Source organism: Carassius carassius, chromosome 47, assembly GCF_963082965.1.
Source record: "Carassius carassius chromosome 47, fCarCar2.1, whole genome shotgun sequence".
Lineage (NCBI taxonomy): Eukaryota > Metazoa > Chordata > Actinopteri > Cypriniformes > Cyprinidae > Carassius > Carassius carassius.
Window position 1 is genome coordinate 10,074,201 of NC_081801.1, and position 21,773 is coordinate 10,095,973.

At 39.0% G+C, this 21,773-nt stretch overlaps 1 protein-coding gene across 1 annotated transcript; it reads left to right on the top strand.

The window, feature by feature from the left end:
• The first annotated feature begins 3,871 nt into the window (after nucleotides 1–3,871).
• LOC132130705 (5-hydroxytryptamine receptor 4-like) lies at nucleotides 3,872–18,993 on the top strand. Its single transcript, XM_059542498.1, has 6 exons — nucleotides 3,872–4,150; nucleotides 4,239–4,370; nucleotides 4,629–4,829; nucleotides 6,084–6,237; nucleotides 6,384–6,946; nucleotides 18,477–18,993. Exons 1-6 carry the CDS (start codon nucleotides 4,122–4,124, stop codon nucleotides 18,568–18,570), a joined length of 1,173 nt encoding a protein of 390 aa, XP_059398481.1. The 5' UTR covers nucleotides 3,872–4,121; the 3' UTR covers nucleotides 18,571–18,993.
• The last annotated feature ends 2,780 nt before the right edge of the window (nucleotides 18,994–21,773 follow it).

The following is a 21,773-nucleotide window of genomic DNA, read 5'->3' on the forward strand; positions in this document are numbered from 1 at the left end:
TCTGGTGTGCCAGTTTGTACAAGGGGCGCGAACGCAGACCCCCCTGGTGATTGATATAAGAGACCACTGATGTGTTGTCGGTGCGCACCAACACATGGTGACCTCTCAGGTCTGGGAGGAAATATTTCAATGCTCGATAGACCGCTAGTATCTCTAGGCAATTGATGTGCCATGTTAGATGGCGACCACTCCACAGACCGCGGGCAGGGTGGCCGCTCATGACCGCACCCCAACCGGTGAGGGACGCATCTGTCGCTAGCGTTACACGGCGACAAGGAACTCCCAGCACCGGGCCCTGATTCAAGAACCAAGGTTTCCTCCACATGTCTAAGGCACGAAGGCACCGCCGCGTGACCTTGATAACTCGACGTGGATTTCCCCTCGGGGAAAAGCCCTTGGACTTGAGCCACCACTGTAGGGGTCTCATGTACAGCAGGCCAAAAGGTACCACGTTGGACGCAGCTGCCATCAGCCCTAACAATCTCTGGAATTGTTTGACAGTGAGTGACTGGCCTTCCTTGACTCTCTCGACTGATGTGAGGATCGACTCGATCCGAGCAGGAGACAAATGTGCCTGCATCGTGGTCGAATTCCACACTACGCCTAGATAGGTGGTTCTCTGAACTGGAGAAAGTACACTCTTCTTGGCGTTTAGTCTCAAACCCAGCTCCCCCATGTGTGCGAGAACGACATCTCGATGTCGAGCCGCCATCTGCTCTGATTGAGCTAGGATCAACCAATCGTCAATATAATTTAAAATGCGGATGCCCTGCATACGGAGGGATACCAGAGCCGCATCCATACATTTCGTGAACGTGCGGGGTGAGAGTGCGAGGCCAAAGGGAAGTACTCGATATTGATAAGCTTTGCCCCCGAAAGCGAACCTCAGAAACTTCCTGTGTTGTGGAAGGATGGATATGTGGAAGTATGCGTCTTTGAGATCTATTGTGACAAACCAGTCCTCGGGTCTGATTTGAGCTACAACCTGGTTGTCGGTGAGCATCTTGAACTTCAGTGACATAACCGAGCGGTTCAGGAGACGCAAGTCGAGGATCGGACGCAACCCCCCATCCTTCTTTGGAACTATGAAATACCGGCTGTAAAATCTGGATTCCCTGTCTAGAGGAGGGACCACCTCGATGGCCTCCTTCCTTAATAGGGTATTCACTTCTCGTTCCATAGCCAGAGCCTGCTGGGGGCCGACCACAGTCGGTGTAACCCCGTTGAACTTCGGTGGTGGAAGACCGAACTGAATGCAATAGGCTCTTTCTATTGTACGCAGGACCCATTGAGATACATTTGGCAGTAGCTTCCACGCTGCTAAATAATCTACTAAGGGAATCAGTCTCTCAAGACTGACCTCTGGTGTAAGAGGCCCCCGAAGGGGCGGCGAGCATCCCAGCTCCGCTACGCTCACGGGCGGAAGTAACTGGGAGTGGCGCTCGCTGGAGGCCGCTGCGCCCTGAAACTCTGGCAGGGTTGGCAGACCGACCTCCTGAGGGTGCTGAGGTGAGACGGGCACCGTGTAATGAGGTGAACCGCGCTCTACCCCAGCAGGGGCTACCCTCTGGATCCTGGCGTCAGGATCTTTTCGTCGAGGACTTCCGGGCTTCGATGACAGATCTTAAATCGGCTTTCGCCCTAGAAGCCCCCGACTCAGAGCGTCGTTGCCCTCGGCCCCGACGTGGGGGAGCACGAGTGGCGACGCTCTGCTTCTGCGCTTCCCGGTGTGAGGAGCCGGTATGTGGCGTGGTCATCTCCCGCCCAGATGCACCACGAGAGCGACGAGGGAGGAAACTCTGGAACGCCGCCGCCTGCTTGTGCGCCTCCTGGAACCTGTCGACGACAGTATTAACTGTGTCGCCGAACAGGCCCGAGGCTTGAAGCGGGGCGTCCAGGAGGCAGACCCTGTCTCGTTCCTTAATTTCTGACAGGGTCAGCCACAAATGCCTCTCCGCGGCCACTAAAGCTGCCATAGACCGCCCAATTGCGCGAGCGGTCTCCTTAGTGGCGCGGAGGGAGAGATCAGCGGTCTTTCTGAGTTCTTCAACCTCTTCAGACTTAATCCCCTCCCCCTCATCGACATCTCTCAGCAGGTCAGCCTGATAAGCTTGCAGGACTGCCATAGTATGAAGGCACGCCCCAGCCTGACCTGCTGCCACATAACCTTTGCCCACTAGCGATGATGTAACTCGAAGCGGCTTAGTGGGCAATGTCGGAGCCTTTAGAGACGAGGCCGAACCGGGTGACAGATAGCCCGCAAGCGTCTGTTCAACCCGTGGCATCGCTCTATAACCACGCTCTCCCAGCCCCATCACGTTGCCATAATATAGTGAATCAGGGCCAAAGAGGCGGGTCGAATACGGGTGTTTCCACGATCTCGATAACTCATCATGGAGATCGGGAAAATATGGAAGGCTCCGACGTGGAGGTGGTTGCTTCGGCCGCAGAAAGCGTTCGCCTAATCTGCTTCTCTGCGGCTCAGTCTGTTTTTCAGCAGGCCAGTCGATTTTTAATTTATCTACTGCCCGCGTGACCACCTCCAAAAGCTCCTCATACTGGGGCGACAGGGGTGGCGAATCCCCAGCAACAGTCTCCACATCGACCTCCTCGGAGGACGAGAGGTGAAGAGCTGATCCCTCACCCTGGGGGGAAGAAACCGACGAGCGTGCTTCCGAACCCAGGGTTTGGGCGCCGGATCTGGCAGATGAAGAAGGAGATAAGGACTGGCCCGTCTCCATTCTTTCTGACAGATCCACCTGCGAACCCCACGAGTGCAGCAGCCGCTCTGCCTCGGCAGAAGCGGGGCCAGCACCGCGAGGAACGCTGGTGAAGGCTCCCTCCTCGAAGAGAGCCCTCCGGGATCGAAGCGTCCGCATTGGCAAACGTTCGCAATGCGGGCAGTCGGCCCCCTCGAGAGCCGACTCAGCGTGCTTCGATCCCAGGCAGGCCACGCACAGCCTGTGTGTATCCCCACTCGTAATGTAGCGAGTGCAGGGAGGAACACACAGTCTGTAACGCGGCTTGGAATCGCCCTTCAAATGTTTGGTCTTTAGCTTTTGCTTAGGCATATTGAGCTGTTTTAGCGATCTTTTTAAGCTAAGGGACAGACAACAATAAATAGGACCAACAGGACAGACTTTTGCACATGCACACACAGAGCGCTTGCTGACAGATTCGAAGCTGAAGCCAGCTGCACGGCACGTGCTTTTATAGCTTCCTGGTCGCTACGTCACCCCGCCCGTGACGTCACGCCTTTCCGATGGACTGATTGCACACGATATTCAGAGTCGGTCTCGTCAGGGATGTTCCCCAAAAGCGTTTCGACGCAGCTCGAGTTCCTGAAAAGGAACATCTATTAAGTCTATAAAGTGTGGGGAAAACACACACACACACACACACACAAATAGCATAGTAAAATAAAATAATATAAAATATTAAATAAAATATTTATAAATTTTTATATTTATATGGATAATTATTTGATCATCCATAAAATTGTTTTATTATCCTTTTTATTTTCATACAAGTGTCTGCTAAATGCATAATCATAAATGGAAATATATATTAACATACGTATCGTAGCTGTAATAATTGTAATATGCCAGGTTTATTATATTAGACAACTAGAAGAAGAAACGTAGAGTCACTTTCCAAGTCATCTTACAATGGCTTTATTTGATGAATACTGCTAATGTATCAAAAATTCACATTTATTGTGTATTGTGTTTTAGACATATTGCAGTGCACACAGTTTATTAGGAAGATTTTCCTGATTTCTGATGTGACAAAGCAAATCTCAAATCACTGATTTAGCCAACAAACTGCTGGTTGACAGCATGCAATGGTTAGTTCTCATGAGCCTGTAGTTTTTCTTAGAAAGTAAGATGGTCAGACGCTCATCATGAGTGGCTCATGTTATATCCCACAAGCCTGTGTTTTGATTTAAATGTGCTGATGGTTTAGTCTCAGTGCTCTCACTTTTGAACTCCTGCTGAAAGAATATGATTGAATTTAGGATGTGAGAACACAAAACAGTTGGGTTTGTCCCACAGGAGAGGGTCTGCAGTGTCTTGTGTGATCAAATCCCCATCTGATCACTTCCATACAGATGACCAGCCATGGCCACAGCATCAGACTCAGTGGATGAGTAAGATCCACTTCAAAATATTTTACTATATGGATAAGAATTTATCTTGTCTATTCATATTAAATTAGCTGCATATTTTTGTCTACAGTTCAGTGGATGAAGTTGTGTCAAAACACACTCCGAAGATACCACTGTGTATTGTCCTGGTGACCATCATTATACTGACTGCACTTGGTAACTTGCTTGTGATGGTGGCTCTCTGTAAAGACAGACAGCTAAGGTAAACCTGCTTCATATCTACATTTAGATTTCCTGTGTCTGTTTACATTTTTGATGTTAAAATACATAAATTAAACTTAATGTGCAAGATATATAAAAGTAAGCCATTTGTAGGTTGATTCTGCTCAAACATGTATCACTATGGTTCTGTAGTGTTTCATAACATGAGTATTTTCTATGTGTAGACACTAGAATATTTTCGGTAGTTAATCAATATTTATTGATGTTATCTTTTGTTAATTTACTGTTCTATATATAGGAAGAAGAAGACCAACTTCTTTATCGTATCACTGGCATTCGCAGACTTTCTAGTTGCCCTTGTTGTGATGCCCCTGGCAGCCATAGAGTTGGTCACTGGTCAGTGGAGCTATGGAGAGATGTTCTGCTTGGTCCGGACCTCACTGGATGTGCTGCTGACCACTGTTTCTATACTGCATCTGTGCTGCATTGCCCTAGACAGGTGAGTGCGTTTGTGAAGCTAATATAGAAACAAAAATGACTAACATTGTTCTACACAAATAACTCCTTGCGTTGCCATGGTAATATTAAGAAAAGAGGTCTGAAATGAGAACATGTTTTCATGCACTTAATATTATTGGGGAAGCAGTTTTCTATGCTAGATTTGATCATATATATATATATATATATATATATATATATATATATATATATATATATATATATATATATATATATATAACAGAGATATAAGAAATAATAATAAAGCACCAAATCAGCATATTAGAATGATTTCTGAAGGATCATATGACACTGAAGACTGGAGCAAATGATGCTAAAAATTCAGCTTTGCCATAACGGGATTAAATCACATTTTAAAATAAATATTAAAAATAGGAAAAATAGAGAAAATATATTAAAATATAAAACTATTATTTAATATTATAATAATATTTCAAAATATTGTTATCAAATAAATGCAGTCTTATTTATTTATTTATTTCTCTCTAAACTGCAGGATTTGAATTTCGGCAACCAGAGGCACACTAAAAGGTTTAAGCCCTGTAATCATGCGTAACCAAATTACAATGTGCTACAGCGCTTTTCTGCTACCCTGCTGTGCTATACACAAAGATAATGTCCAGCCTGTATGGTTATGGATAATTTATATTTTGAATGATTCTTAATTTCTCTGTTACTTTGATGTGCTTTATATACAACGATTGACTCACAGTACATTCAAAAACGTATGCTTAAAAAAAAGAAATACATAGTTTATGTCTTGACACTAACTCCAGGGGTTTGTCAGCATGTCAGATGATTATGTGTAATTTGCTGCGTTACATATGCAGATTTTCTCATGTCACCCATTGGGAACACTGCAGCTCTCTTGGCCTTTGAGAGAGCAGCTGTGATTTATGCACTGCACCTGGTCCATATGGCAGTAACATGACTCATTCTTAGTCTGTCAAAGCCTCTCTCACTTTTAAACAACAAATTCTGTTTATCTATCCCACTGTGTCACCAAGTCATTTCTCCATCCATATGATTCCCATAACCCATGATGTCTTTGCCTCTACAGTCTCTAGTGAGCGCATATTTTTCACAGCATTAGCCTTTCAAGGAAAGATCAGCAGAATCATCTGGGTATATGAAAGTAGAGTATGTTGGGACACATTGAATACTGAAGACATACTCCTGCCTGAGAGCATCCATGTATCATTCTTGAAATATTTGCACGTCCTGTCTTGAGCAGGTACTATGCGATTTGCTGTCAGCCTCTGGTCTACACAAATAAGATGACGCCTGTGAGAGTCTCACTGATGCTGGTTGGATGCTGGGTCATCCCCATTTTCATCTCTTTTCTTCCCATCATGCAAAGTTGGAATACCATTGGAATCGAGAGCTTTGTAAGTGAGGAGTTGTTGTTGGATGAATTCTTCTTGCTATGCAAGGTTTCAATAGATACAATAGTATTTAAATGTCAACCATTTATTCAGTTATCGACCATAACATGAAAATAATAATCAGTTGATTTTTTTATTTTATTTCCCAGATCGAGCAAAGAAAGTTCAACTCTTCCCATAATTCAACTTGTGTGTTCATGGTGAACCGACCCTATGCTCTGGTGTGTTCGGCCGTGGCCTTTTATGTGCCACTGGTGCTGATGGTTCTCGCCTATCAGAGAATCTATGTCACCGCTATGGGACACGCTCGGCGAATCGGCTCACTGCATCGGGCCGGCTCGGCCCCTTCTTCGACTTACCCCAACCACGATCAACATGGTTCCAATCGCATTAAGAATGAAACTAAGGCGGCCAAGACACTGGCTGTCATCATGGGTTGCTTCTGTCTGTGCTGGGCACCCTTCTTTATCACCAATGTGGTGGATCCCTTCATCAATTACAGCGTGCCCTGGCAGATGTGGACCGCTTGGCTTTGGTTGGGTTACATCAACTCGGGCTTGAATCCGTTCCTGTATGCTTTTCTGAACCGGGCTTTTCGGAGAGCCTTCCTTATGATCCTGTGCTGTGGAAATGAGCGCTATGCCCGGCAGCGGGGCTTTAGTCCGAGCAGACAGCACTCAGAGTCTGTCAACGGAACCTCCATTTCTCTCAGGTACAGTTAGTCCCTCTTGAACAGACTGAGCTTTCAGAAATGAGTTCTGGGAGAAACGAGATGAAAGATAACCTTATATATGAAAAGTGCATGTAAGAATGTTGGTAAAGTGCTCTTGATGGAGATTTCTGGTTGGACACACTGCACCATTAAAGGGATAGTTAACCTTCAGTTGCACTAGGCAAAAAACACTGTGAAAGTTAGTGGGGACCAGCAACTGAAGGTGAACTAGCCTTTTAAGGCCCTTTTTTATTTAGTTGTTTGCTGAAGGTCATATATACACTCTCTCTCTCTCTCTCTCTCTCTCTCTCTCTCTCTCTATATATATATATATATATATATATATATATATATATACACACACAGCATTTATATATTTATAATGTATACAGAGTTCAAAACTTTGGAGTCAGTAATATTGTGAAATACTATTACAATTTTTAATGAATGTTTTTAATTTTAATACATTTTAAAATGTAATTTATTCCTCTGATAGCCAAGCTAAATTTTCAGCAGCCATTAGCCATAATATGCTTGATACAAAAAAAAAAAAAAAAACATGTCTTATTATTATCAATGTTAAAAATGGTTGTGCTGCTTAATAATTTTGTGTAAACTGCACATTTTTACGTTTCTTTGATTATTTGCAATAAATATCTTTTGTTACATTATAAATGTATTTATCACTTTTGATTATTTTAATAAATCCTTGCTGAATAAAGGTATTCATTTATTTTTTAAATTACTGACTCCAGTCTTTTGAACGATAGTATATTTATCATATATGCTTTTGATGTTTACATGAATATTTCTGAAATTAAGTACGTTCATAATTTCTGTATCAGGGATCTTCTGTTGGGCAGTCATGGCTTATCTGTATTTTTACTAATATTTAATTTTCCAAACTTTCTGAGAAAAAGAGATAATGTATGGTAAACAAAAATACAATATTAAGTCAACTAAAGCTAAAGTTTTGAGCTAAAGTTCAGCTAAATGTTTCACCATTCCACTCACAAAATGCATTATGTAAATTTTAAATATAATGTGCCAATATATATAATCTATAAAGATTATTTGAATGGTTTTTGCAATGTAAGTATCATAGTGTAAAACGTAAAATGCAAGTTATGTACATTATGTAACAGGGGGTCCTTGTTCCTTCTCTCTATTTATCCTTGGCCTGAAAAATGCTGAAGTTGATAAAAATGTTAGAAATGACAATGTCCCTGTAATCTTAGACTATCTTAGACATTATCATAAAAATTATCTTTATAAAACCCATTTAGAAACATGCTAATTCCACACAGGCTTTTACAAGACACTTAAAAATGACATAATTGGCTGGAACACGCTCGGTAACTTTGAAAGAGAAAAGCTGCGTTTAGCCGCAAGAGCTGGTAGAATATTCAGCAACAAGTCTTTCCACGTTTCCAGTTGTTTTTCTCCTCAGTTTCAGACTGTTTTAAGTGGGCTTTGCCATTACAAAGGCAATTACCCCCACACTGGTTTTGCACAAGTGTATATGACATCATTGCGGCTCTTGATCAAAACAAAAGCACATGGATGTGACCATGCAATGTTCATCGCTGTGAAACTTTATGATCGGCGTAAAACAACAGAGGCATTTTAAATGCACCACTATTTATTTTCCCGTCTTTTATTTGTGCATTTCTATTATTTGTGTGTTTTCCACCCCAGGCGAAAGAATTACTTCATTGATGTTTTGACCTTTCTGATTTTGTATAACTAAGGCCAGTACTCTTGAGTGTCTATGCTCAGTGGTTTGCCGTCTCGTCCTAGCAAAATACTTGTCGTTTTACGCACCAATATAATGGGTGTGTCCTTATGATTTGCTTTGTTTCAATGATGTTTTGGGGAATTATTCCCTGTTTTATTACTGTTAAGTAGCTCTAGACAAACCGTGATGTTTGGTTTGCATGAGTAGTTTCTTTTTTAGGTTTTAGTGTGGTGTAAAGCCCTTGGCCAGTCATGTGGCATCTTATCTGAAGTCTATTAAGTCTTAATTTGCTGTATATTATTCTTTATCCTCTGATTAACTAACTGTTTTTGACATTTTGTCATATTATTTGTAATTATAATAATATTTAAAATTATTATAAAATTATTATAAATTATTTAAAACAGAACTGTATTAGCTGAGCCACTAAAACAGCTTGCCTAAAAGCATCTGATAAACCCACATCTGCCATTTTGGGGAAAATAATTAATTTAATCAGAGATAATTTCACAACAACAAAACTCAACATATTTTGACTCATAATTCCAGTGGCAGGTTTTGTCTGGTCAACCAAATGGGTTTTTCTTGATCAGTTTAACCTCAATTTTTGAATTAAAATTATAAAAATATTGCAAACTATAACATTCTACCCAACACAGATGCAAGCCAATAATGTGTTCAAAGTGTCTGCTGCAGAAAAAAAATGACATCACATCACATTTTTCTAAAGTATTTTGATAAATTAAATAAAAGTAATATAGATCATCTTGACTAACATTTTTGATTCATTATTTTGAGCCCCAAACTGATCGATTCAAAAAATTTAAAATGTATAATCATCATCAATCTTGGACATGAAATAAATTATATTTTGAATAAAGCCTGTTATTTTTAGCTTATATATCTATTGTGCCAAAGATGATCCCAGATGATGTTTCTGAAGGAAGTAAAAATTATTGTTGATTCTCAGATTTACCCCCCACTGAAATGTACTTCCCTGTTGATATTATTGCATCCAAATGAATAGTAAACATTCAGCTCACTTAATTGCAGTGTTTTGTTTTAAAGCAGCTTTCAAATGCTATAAATATAAGGATTTAGAGTTACACTTGGTCCCTTTTCGTCAGGGGCTGCTGCAGAATCTGTCGTTGTGCAACGAGCGAAAAACACAGTGAGAAGTGTTTTTTTTTTATTTGTCTGAAACCTACAGCCTTGATCCCCGCATGAAGTATTTTAGCGCAGCATTTTTTCCACTTTGTTCATTATCAGACTGATGGTTGGTGATGCAGAAAAGGTGTCAAAAGACACATCTCTCTCTGCTTCTGTTTCCATAGAGACTTCTCTAATGGTCACCATCCAGCAAACCTTAACCATCAATAACAGCCTTTCACAATTTTCATATTCTACGCATATCTTTCCTAGAATGTTCCCGAGGTACCTCTGGAATGTGACGTTTTCCCAACCAAGGAACATTTGGGCAGCTTAGCGCTGTAGCCATGTGGTTTAAGTCCGCTCTTTACTCATGCGGAGAGCTTTGTGTTGAGCTTTCTGAATCTGTTCAGTGGCAGCCAGACTCACGTTTTGTTCGGTGTGACTGAAAAAGCTTCACGTTTGTGAGAGGAACTTTGGACCTTTGGCTCAATCAAAACCAGGTACCACATCGTGGTGTTCCAAGAATTAATAATGCACGACTGTGTCCAAAACCTATTCAGAAAGATATGTACATGTTAACAAGTTTGAAGGTAAACGTCTCAGCTTTCAGGTTCAGCCAAGGTCAAATCAAATCCTCCACACAGCCGTGAAACACAAAGCCAAGAAATAAAACCAAAACATATGAGAGAATGTTTTATTGTTGCCCTTCAGTCTAATAAGCAGCATGATAGAGGAATGAGAACATCCTGATAGCGTTCTCTCGCTGATAACGTATTGAATAGAAGCTGAGCTGAAGGTGGTCACATGTTTTATGGCCTTATTTAAGATTAAGGACATTGTTGTTATTGCAACCAATAAAAACGTCCCGTTAGAGAGAGATTCAATTAAATGTGATGCCGCAGGCCTGGACCCTGACATCACTTTTATTCAGAGACAGACAGACCTGTCTCAACGCATTTTTAAAAAAGGGTCCAATCTGTGATTGAAGCCATTTTGACACTAACTCAGCCTTGTGATGAATTGAACTCTACAGTAAAGGCCTTAAATATTGATTGTGATGTTTTAGGGTGTCGGCTATAATAACCGTGTAGTTTTAGTTTCTGCCATTAAGATCTCAGACAGTTAGAGTGGGTTAACAGGTGCAATGGGTTAATGTGTCCGAATGATTTTACAATGCACTTTACAAGCTTTCTCTCCTTGCTGAAGCAGTTAATAGCTCAAATAGATTTTAGAAGTGGCACTATTTTAGCAACCCGCTATACAAACAGAGCCAGTGATGAGCAAACCTCCTCGCTGTGTCTAAAAGAGGGCATAACTATCAAATAAATAGTTATTATTATAAATTATCTTGGGATGATAAACTATTTGATTGTATAAAGGTGATGGAATGTTGATGTAATCTTGGTTTGACTTTTTAAATTAAGAATTTGAGTTGTTGTTAACTACAAAACTAAAACGGTTAAAAATAGTTTTTGGTCATTTAAATAAAACTGAAATACAATATTAATAATAGATGAAAAACATAAAAATGTCAAATGTTGTTTGGGCAACTAACTGAAATAACTAAGTTGAAGTACTAAAACTAGAACTGAAATAAAAATGATTTAAAGCTTTCTTAATGAAAATATTAAAATAAAAGCTAATTCAAATGATTAAAAATATTTATGATAACTATTAATAAATACTAAAACATACTAATTATTACTACTGTAATAGTATATCAATAATACTAAAATAACACAGTTCCATGGTGACCAGGGGCTGACAGCCTCCAAAACATTACTAAAAAAGGACCATGAAAGTACAGTTGTGTGATTTGAATATGCATATATGAATTTTGGCACAACTTGATCTGTGTCAAAAAATTCATGTTTTTTTTTTCTTACACAAACTATTGTCTTTTGGCTTCAAAAGACTTGGATTAGATTGCCTGAATTATATGGTACTTTTTGTCGTATTTGGGGCTTGAAGCCCTTGGTCGTTAAGAAAGCAGTATGAACATCCTGCTAAATGTCTACTTTTGTTTTCCATGGAAGAAAATAAGTCACACAGGTTTAAAATAACATGAGGGTGACTGAATACTATTTCAAAACTATACATTTAAATATCGGCAGTCTTAAAGACCACTTATTAATTAATTATTCATAATTTATTTGCTAGCTATTAACCAGCTTAAATTGAAAACAGTGGGATAATCACTGGTACATGGGCAGTAACCTGAACACATTTTATCTCTACCGTTTCTTTTGTGAGTCTAAGTGAGGTTCACACTGAGCATTTGAAGGGTATCCGCTATAACCCACTGCTGAAGAGGATGTTTCCATGTTTGGTCAAAACTGCACCAGTTTCACTCTCAGCTGCACCAAATCCTTGTGTTTCAGGTTAATGTCAGGTCAGGCTATGAGCTGGTCATCAGACTAATGGATAGGGCCTTACATGCGTATCTATTTTAAATAATTTCCCCTATGGTTTTAAAAAAAGGTTCACAGGGAGTCACATTGATTGTTACACTCCTGATTTATGGCCCTGTCACATTTTTCGAAACATTTCACCATCCTTGTTAGGTTTTTTTTTTTTAGGTTTGGTTTATCTTGTAATCGTGAGCATTTTAAAATATTGTTTATTTCAGATTTTGAAGTGCTTTATTCTAAATTCTGATTCAGTTATTAGAAGTTGCGATTTTTAAATGTTGAAAATCTCTCTCCAGTCAGCATGAAAAGACAGTTTTGACATTGTTTTGTATTTTTTGTTTTCATGCCAATGGCAGATTGTTCAGGTGTCTAGAGGGTTTGTTCCCCTGGTGTCCGTTTGAACATATGGATCCGATGTAAAGGCGGTGCCAGATTTGTCAGAAATGATTATTAAACATAGGATTACCACAGATATTTGACCCGGTGGAATTTCACTATATGGCCCCTTTTTAATTTTTCACTGACAACTCTGAAAATGTTTTGTTTTGTGTCATTTCTTTTCTCATGCACAATATGCCTGTATTACTCTAGAAATGTGGCTCGACAGATACTAGCAAGGAATTTGTATCCTCTTGTGGACTGATTTGTTACAGATGTCTGGGATGTTTTTAAGTGATCATAGTACTTCGATATCAAAATGACGGTTTGTTTGGTTAGATATATCTGCACACATTCTCTGGACCCTTCTTATTTTTGACCACCCGTACTGTCTGTTTTATCTTTAGCTAAGTTCACAGTAAGCACAGCACTGTTTGCTGTGAAAGTAAACTTGTGTGCTCAGTTTCAAGTCACACTTTTATTATTACTAAAAAAAATAAAAATAAAAACCTATTCATGAAGAAGTGCAGAGGAAATAACCAGCGGATAATGTTCAGTGTGTAATTTATATGTGAGATACAGTTACAAATGACTGAGATAGACTAATTACTGCACTCAGACTTAATTACTTTTAAGACCAGATGGTAGAGTGATGTTGTTCCTCTTCTCTGGCATTAATTCGTCTGTGCAGTTACTTGTTGGATCTTATTTGCCCATTCGATTCTGTTTCCAATCAATATCTGCAAATAATAGAGGATGGTGTTTCTCTGTTAATGTACAGTCAGTCAGTAATTATCGCAAAATAAACCCTGATGGGATAATTAGGATACGGAAGAGGAATGGAAGATGAAATATTAATTTGAGTTAATCATAGAATTGCCTAGCTTCAGCTAAGAGAAGAAAAACAGTCCATTACAACTTATGAAATGACTGGACTAGCGAAAAGTCAAATACTGCAACAATATTACCGTAATAAGAACTGAAGTCATCTGAGGTCATTTTCTCTATAACTGAGAAATGAGATGCTTATATATATATTTGTTACGATCGGAACCCAGGGAAACAAGAGATCCAAATGCATTGTGGTTTTAATGGGTAATCCAAATCAGAATCCAACAAGCAGGGGTCTGAACCAGAAATCAATCCAAAACAAACAACATCAGGGATAGGAACAGGAATAGGAAATTCGGAAGGCAAGGAAACTGGGTGACGGAATGAAAGGACTCCATGAAGACAAACAGAAAAAGACCGGTTAATATAGGGAGGGTAATGACTATCAAGTGAAGACACCTGAGTGCAATTAACAGGAGTGCAATTACTGTGATGAAGGGACAAGGCTTTGTGGGAATTGTAGTGCCTACGGTAAGGTGCCTATGGGGAAGTGAGACCACTAGTGGAGACTCAGGGAAACAGAGACCAGACAGCGTGACAATATTATATTATATTAAAGTATCACTGATTTCAGTTAGGTTGCAGTAACATTTGTGAAATTTCAGCAGAATTTTGTGAGCAAAAAGGTCCATTGTCAATAGTGTAGAGATATTTGAAGCACTGCTCACAGTTGACCAATGAACATAAGCGAAATCTACGTCGGGAAAATTTTCGTTCTTATGAGAAACTCCCAATCGCGCAAATTCCCATTTGAACAACTGGATTTTGCCCGCAAAATTTCGGTGAGCGATATTTAATATGGCCATACCCTAAAGACACATTTGCACAGCGAAATGCAATCATCTCAATAAGAATCCCTTCGATTGGAAAATTGAGGGACGAGATCCCTGTGCGGATTTTGCATTGGATTCGCAAGTTTCGACCAATATAAAGCTGATTAGTTTGGAACTGATCACGGTGCTTAATGCATCGCTACACTATTGACAGTGAAAAATGAAAAAAATAATAAAAATTTGTAGAAGTTTCACAAATGTGAATTTACCTGGAAGAGCAGACATGGCTGGATGGCGCAATGACCAATCAGAAAAGAATATTCCAGCAAGCCACTTAAATATATATATATATATATTATATTATATAGGGGGTGGTCCTAGCGCAGTGGATAAGACACATGTCTTTGGTGTGAGAGACCCGGGTTCGAATCCACTGTGAGACACCAATGTGTCCCTGAGCAAGACACTTAACCCCTAGTTGCTCCAGAGGTGTGTGACCTCTGACATATGTGGCAATTGTAAGTCGCTTTGGATAAAAGCGTCAGCTAAGTGAATAAATGTAATGTAAATATAGTATATTTTTCTTCACTCATTTTTACATTCTTTTTCCCCCCCTCATCTTTCTTTTCTGTTCATCTCTGGGCATGTTAAAAGATTTTTCGATAGCTTCTAGCTAAGAACAGAAACGAGAAGAGGACAGAGACTAGTGAAAGAAGAAAGCTTTGAGGCAGACAGGCTGCTCTTTTTACAAAGTTTTCAAAGCTCAAAGCCTGCCTGGCCTGTTGTAGGAATCTGTTTTGGCATATGGGGAGAATTATTGGACATTAGGAGTATAATGTAGCTCATAAAGGGGGGAACTCATCTGAGCTGGATTACTGATCTTATCAATCTCAGTCTTATTATAGAACAGTTCATGAGAACGGCCTGAAAAAGGTTTCAAGGCATGTCTGTCGACCCAAAGGGTTCCTCTTTTCTTTTGGGAGATTAATAATAGTTTCAGCTGATTGCTAACTGCAAAATGATTTAAAGATAATTTTTAATTGGAGCTTAGTAAAATTTGAACATCTGGTCAGCAATGCAACTTAAAGGGATAGTTCACCCAAAAATGAAAATGTACTTACCCTCAAGTTGTTCCGAAACCTGTATGAATTTATTTATTTGGCTAAATGCACAATAAGATATTTTGAAGAATGCTGCTCAATGGAGCACAGCAGCTGTTTGGTTACCAACATTCTTCAAAATATAATCTTTTGTGTTCAACAGAAGCCATTCCTAAAGGATAGGAGCAACATGAGGCTGAGTAAATATTTTTGGGGGGTGATTTGTGCCTTTAAAAAGTCACTGTATGTCTCGACAACTTCCCAAAATTTTGGAGACCTTAGAAAAGTTAATATTTTAATACATTACCCACCACATTAATTAACATAATGTACAATTTACAAATAACAATCCTGCTGCATACAGTTTCAAGGCATTCTATGAGTAAAGCTAACAACTAAATTTTTGTCAGTTGATTTGATAAGAATAATTTAATCAGAATTCACTCTGACATTCAAGGTTAATCTCATATTATGGGCAGCAGAAGCACACACATTTACTTCTTATAAATCAGCATTCATTTACAAAGCAATCAATTTATCAGTGAAGAATAACATTATCATTCTACCCAAGTTCATTTGCTAATTGCATTGTAGAACTTTACGTTGTTAAATCATGTGACTATGAAATGGTGTATTTTTAGATACGTGTACTATACACCATTCTCACATTATTCAAACTGTGTAGTATATTTATTCGCGGAGTCTATAAAGGAACAGATAGTTCACCCCCCCCCCCCCCAAAAAAAATAAATAAATAAAAATTCTAAATTACTCACTGTCATATTGTTCAAAACATGTATGAATCAGATTTATCTGGTATTTATGGAATGAAATAAACATTTAAAAAAGGTAATTGCGACTTTTTATATCATGACTCAGACTTTTTTCTCGCAATTCTAAGTTTATATCTCACAATTCAGACTTTTTTTTCATATAATTCATGCTTTTTTTTCTCACAATTTCCATAATATATCTTTTTATATATATATTTTTATCTTTAATATATTCCAGAAAACATTTACATTTTGTTGTTGTTGTTGTTGTTTTTGGGAGCTTGTTTGCACTATTGGTTAGAAAAATTTAAAAGGTAATTGCTACTATTATGAGTTTATGTCTAGCTTTTTTTTTCTCCAAATTACAAGAAAAAAAGGCAGAATTTTGAGTTGTATGGACCTTATTGGTGCTCGACAGAAATAAACTATTTTTGTATACATGAAAAAGTCCTGTGTAAAATTATTCAAATTATTAATTTGTCCTGTTGCTTACCGTGGAAAAAAATAGCATTGGAACAACATGAGGGTGAGTAAATAATAAAAGAATTGAATTTTTTTGGGTGTGAACTGTCACTTTAACAAAATTTGCATTTACTTGAGCAATAAACTGAGAGGTCAAGTCTCGTGTCAAATTTTAAGAGGGAAGGAAAGCCAGTATGAGAGATGAGAAAGTGATGAGGCACTTAGTGAGTTTGTGGCTTGTGTGACAGTCAGGCTGAGAATTCCTCAGTCTTACCCTGCCGACCCTCAGCCAAGATTCGCTCGAGTGTAACTCACATGAGTCAATCACACTATACTCCCCCGGCATACTTGAACCCAAGACACATTCTTTCAGCTGTTTCACTCTACCAAACAGCTGTTGTTGAGCTGTATCATGGTTAAATGAACACCATGCTAAGGACAGAAGCCCGTAGAGCCCTATTCATCCAAGACAAGTGGGATGTGACACTTACACTGTCCGTGTTGAGGAGTTTTGTAGTGCTCAGCTTAAATGCATGATAATGTGTGAATGGGTAGATGTACAAAAAGTGTGACATTTCATCCTAAGAAGATCTGCAGAGAGCTTAGGTTCATCAAAACCTGCTCTAGTGCTGAGATAATGCAGAGCAAGTGCTAGTTTTAGAGTTTTTGCCCCACATTCTGCTCCTTTATGATAATTGTTTCTTTTTTAATATTAACATTTATTCAGCAAGGACACATTAAAGTTATATAAAAATGACAGTAACGATGTTTATTTTTTGTTACAAAAGATTTCATTTTATTATTATTATTTTTTTTCTATTATTTTTATTCCTCAAAGAATCCTGAAAATGTACGACTTTTTAGTGCCACTTTGAAAAATGTGAATTATCTTAAAGATTCCTTAATACATCTACATTCAGAAGGCCAAATAAATATGCTTTTGCTTTCACCTAGATACACACAGCATCTCCCTGACATCTGACAACTGCTTCAACACTAACTGTGGTTACTGAAACCATGCCTTCTTTCTTTGCGTGAACATTTGGGCGACATTACGCAAATATTTCCACATAGTGACGTAGACACGTTTTTGAATGAGCCGTTTTCGGGGGGTTTGGCAAAGTCTTAACTTTGATAAAGAATATCTCTTTAGATTTGAGACTTCAGTCTTTGAAACTTTACAGATCTTCTTTATGCACCAAGAGCTTGTTAATAGCATCATATGACCCCTTTAACAATTCAGTTAAATCAACCCTATTAGGATTTTTGGATGAAAACATTTATTCAAATTAATAATTAGTCACAGATGTAATCTAAATGGCAACTGTAACACAGAACTGAGCATTGTGAACGTTTTCTTTTTGATTCTCTTGGATTGGAAATGGATTAATGGATGTGCACCATGATTGTGCAAAAACTCTTTAACATGGTTTAATTAGATGTCTAAACTGGGTCAAAGGAATGCATGCTTGTCTGATTGACACACATGGTTTGAGTTTTTTTTTATAAAAACCATTGAGAGATCCTTTGAAACCATAGTTTCTCAAACTTTTTGATGTTTTTGATGTTTCTAAGACATAAAGTGAGTGCATGTCCAAAGTCAGTCCATAAACAATCCATAAGGCTGTATATATGGAATATAGGAATATGTTGCTCCGATTGTGTCTGGTCTGGCTCTGTGTTTTCTTTTGATTTGTATTATCCTGCTCATCTGTTTTTATTCACTGTCCACTGGCATTAACAGTATATATTCTTTTTCTTAGAAAACCTACAGCAATAAAAAGCATTTGCGTTTTTCCCAAGAAAGTTTCTTTCCAACAAAGCAGAATATAATTTTTTTTTTTGTCTTCAGATTGTCATTTCTTCAAAACCGAAGGTACAGCAACAATTCCAATCGATTTCTGTCATGCGAGCTGGAATCTCAGGAGTCTGCTGGTGCATCATAGCCAAGAGTTCAAGTGCCTGCAGATGCAGCCTGATGAGAACATACAGACAACAGCCTACATAGGAAATATGTGTCAAATCAAGAGACTTCATTGCAGTTTCCTTTTGATGATAAGTAACAAATCGCAAAGATTGTTTATAGGTCTATTTTGAAAAACTTATTGTGTAAGAATGATGTTAGCATGCAAGTATTTTATCAGACAGCCTTAATTGATGAATGCAACCAGATAAAATGTCCAGGAATGTTCAAGGAGATGGGTAAAGGTTTGGGTAAAAGCACAGCAAAGGAAAAGATGGCAAAGAAAATACACTTTGAAAGAATGAGTTCTCCTTAAAATTAAAATTGCTAAATATTTTTTCACCCTCAGGCCTTCCAAGAAGACCATCACTTGCTCACAAATGGATCCTGTGCAGAATGGGTGCCGCGATATACAACCCGAATTCCGGAAAAGTTTGGACGTTTTTTAAATTTTAATAAAATGAAAACTAAAAGACTTTCAAATCACATGAGCCAATATTTTATTCACAATAGAACATAGATAACATAGCAAATGTTTAAACTGAGAAAGTTTACAATTTTATGCACAAAATGAGCTCATTTCAATTTTGATTTCTGCTACAGGTCTCAAAATAGTTGGGACGGGGCATGTTTACCATGGTGTAGCATCTCCTTTTCTTTTCAAAACAGTTTGAAGACGTCTGGGCATTGAGGCTATGAGTTGCTGGAGTTTTGCTGTTGGAATTTGGTCCCATTCTTGCCTTATATAGATTTCCAGCTGCTGAAGAATTCGTGGTCGTCTTTGACGTATTTTTCGTTTAATGATGCGCCAAATGTTCTCTATAGGTGAAAGATCTGGACTGCAGGCAGGCCAGGTTAGCACCCGGACTCTTCTACGATGAAGCCATGCTGTTGTTATAGCTGCAGTATGTGGTTTTGCATTGTCCTGCTGAAATAAACAAGGCCTTCCCTGAAATAGACGTTGTTTGGAGGGAAGCATATGTTGCTCTAAAACCTTTATATACCTTTCAGCATTCACAGAGCCTTCCAAAACATGCAAGCTGCCCATACCGTATGCACTTATGCACCCCCATACCATCAGAGATGCTGGCTTTTGAACTGAACGCTGATAACATGCTGGAAGGTCTCCCTCCTCTTTAGCCCGGAGGACAAGGCGTCCGTGATTTCCAACAAGAATGTCAAATTTGGACTCGTCTGACCATAAAACACTATTCCACTTTGAAATAGTCCATTTTAAATGAGCCTTGGCCCACAGGACACGACGGCGCTTCTGGACCATGTTCACATATGGCTTCCTTTTTGCATGATAGAGCTTTAGTTGGCATCTGCTGATGGCACGGCGGATTGTGTTTACCGACAGTGGTTTCTGAAAGTATTCCTGGGCCCATTTAGTAATGTCATTGACACAATCATGCCGATGAGTGATGCAGTGTCGTCTGAGCGCCCGAAGACCACGGGCATCCAATAAAGGTCTCCGGCCTTGTCCCTTACGCACAGAGATTTCTCCAGTTTCTCTGAATCTTTTGATGATGTTATGCACTGTAGATGATGAGATTTGCAAAGCCTTTGCAATTTGACGTTGAGGAACATTTTTTTACGCAGTCTTTCACAGATTGGAGAGCCTCTGCCCATCTTTACTGCTGAGAGACTCTGCTTCTCTAAGACAAAGCTTTTATAGCTAATCATGTTACAGACCTGATATCAATTAACTTAATTAATCACTAGATGTTCTCCCAGCTGAATCTTTTCAAAACTGCTTGCTTTTTTAGCCATTTGTTGCCCCCGTGCCAACTTTTTTGAGACCTGTAGCAGGCATTAAATTTTAAATGAGCTAATTAAGTGGACAAAAGTGTAAAATTTCTCAGTTTAAACATTTGCTACGTTATCTATGTTCTATTGTGAATAAAAAATTGGCTCATGTGATTTGAAATTCCTTTAGTTTTCATTTTATTAAAATTTAAAAAACGTCCGAACTTTTCCGGAATTCGGGTTGTAAGTCAAACAGCTGATAAAAACATCACAATAATCCACAAGTAATCCAGTCCATCAATAAATGTCTTGTGAAGCGAAAATCTGCCCGTTTAGATAAACAAATCCATCATCATCACTTCTGACCAAAAACATCCATAATAATCAGTAAGCAGTGCTTGGATTGAGGACTTGTATTTTAGCCCAGTGGTGTCAAATTCAGTACTTGGAGGGCCACAGGTCTTCGGAGTTTTGCTCCAATCCTATTTAAACACACTTGAACCTGCTAATCAGGGTCTTCGGGGATTACTAGAAACTTCCAGCCATGTGTTTTGGAGCTACATTAAGCAGGACCCCGGCCCTTCAGGACCAGAGTTTGACACTTTTAGCAAGAAACAGCTGTTTAAAGTTAAAAACATCTTAAGATGGATTTGTTTCTTACGAACACGCAGCTTTTCACTTTACAAGATGTTAACTGATGGATTGGAGTCGTGGATTATTGCGATGTTTTTATCAGCTGTTTGGGGTCTCATTCTGATGGCACCCGTTCACTGCAGAGGATCCATTGGAGAGCAAGTGTTGTAATGCTAAATTTCTCCAAATCTAAACAAACTCGTCTTATCCTTCAGCTGTATGGATCTGTCAACGTACTGCTTGTCTTTATGTAGTCGTTCTTATCTTTCAAATTAGGAGGAACATTTCTTCTTCAGCTCTAAAGGCTAAGTGATAAATGTGTACTGCTCAGCAGACTGGTGCAAACGGCTTGTCAATTAAGCATGCAGTTATTCTTGCATCCATTGAATCTCAAATGCTGATTTTCAGACTAAGGAGTTGATGCTCCCTCTTTATTCATCAGTGTATTTATGTTGTACATGTACAGTTTTGACTTCTTTGAAAAGAAGCAGTGGCTTGTCACTGTGTGACTTTTGTACTTTTATTGTATCATGGTGTAATCAAACATAATTTAATGTACAGGGTATCTGGACGATGAATCTACAAAAAAATGTTGTCAAAGATTCATAAAACTACATAAGAACCAACTTGTTACTTGCATGTGTCTGGCACTTCTCATCCATTGCATACAAGCCGATGTTTGACTGATGTGCCATTGTTCTTTCCATTGTGCTCCAGACAACTAGATGGAGACAGCTTAATGATCAAATATTTTAATTTTGTAATACTTAATATGGCCTTGAAAGCATTAGCTTGATCAGGCCA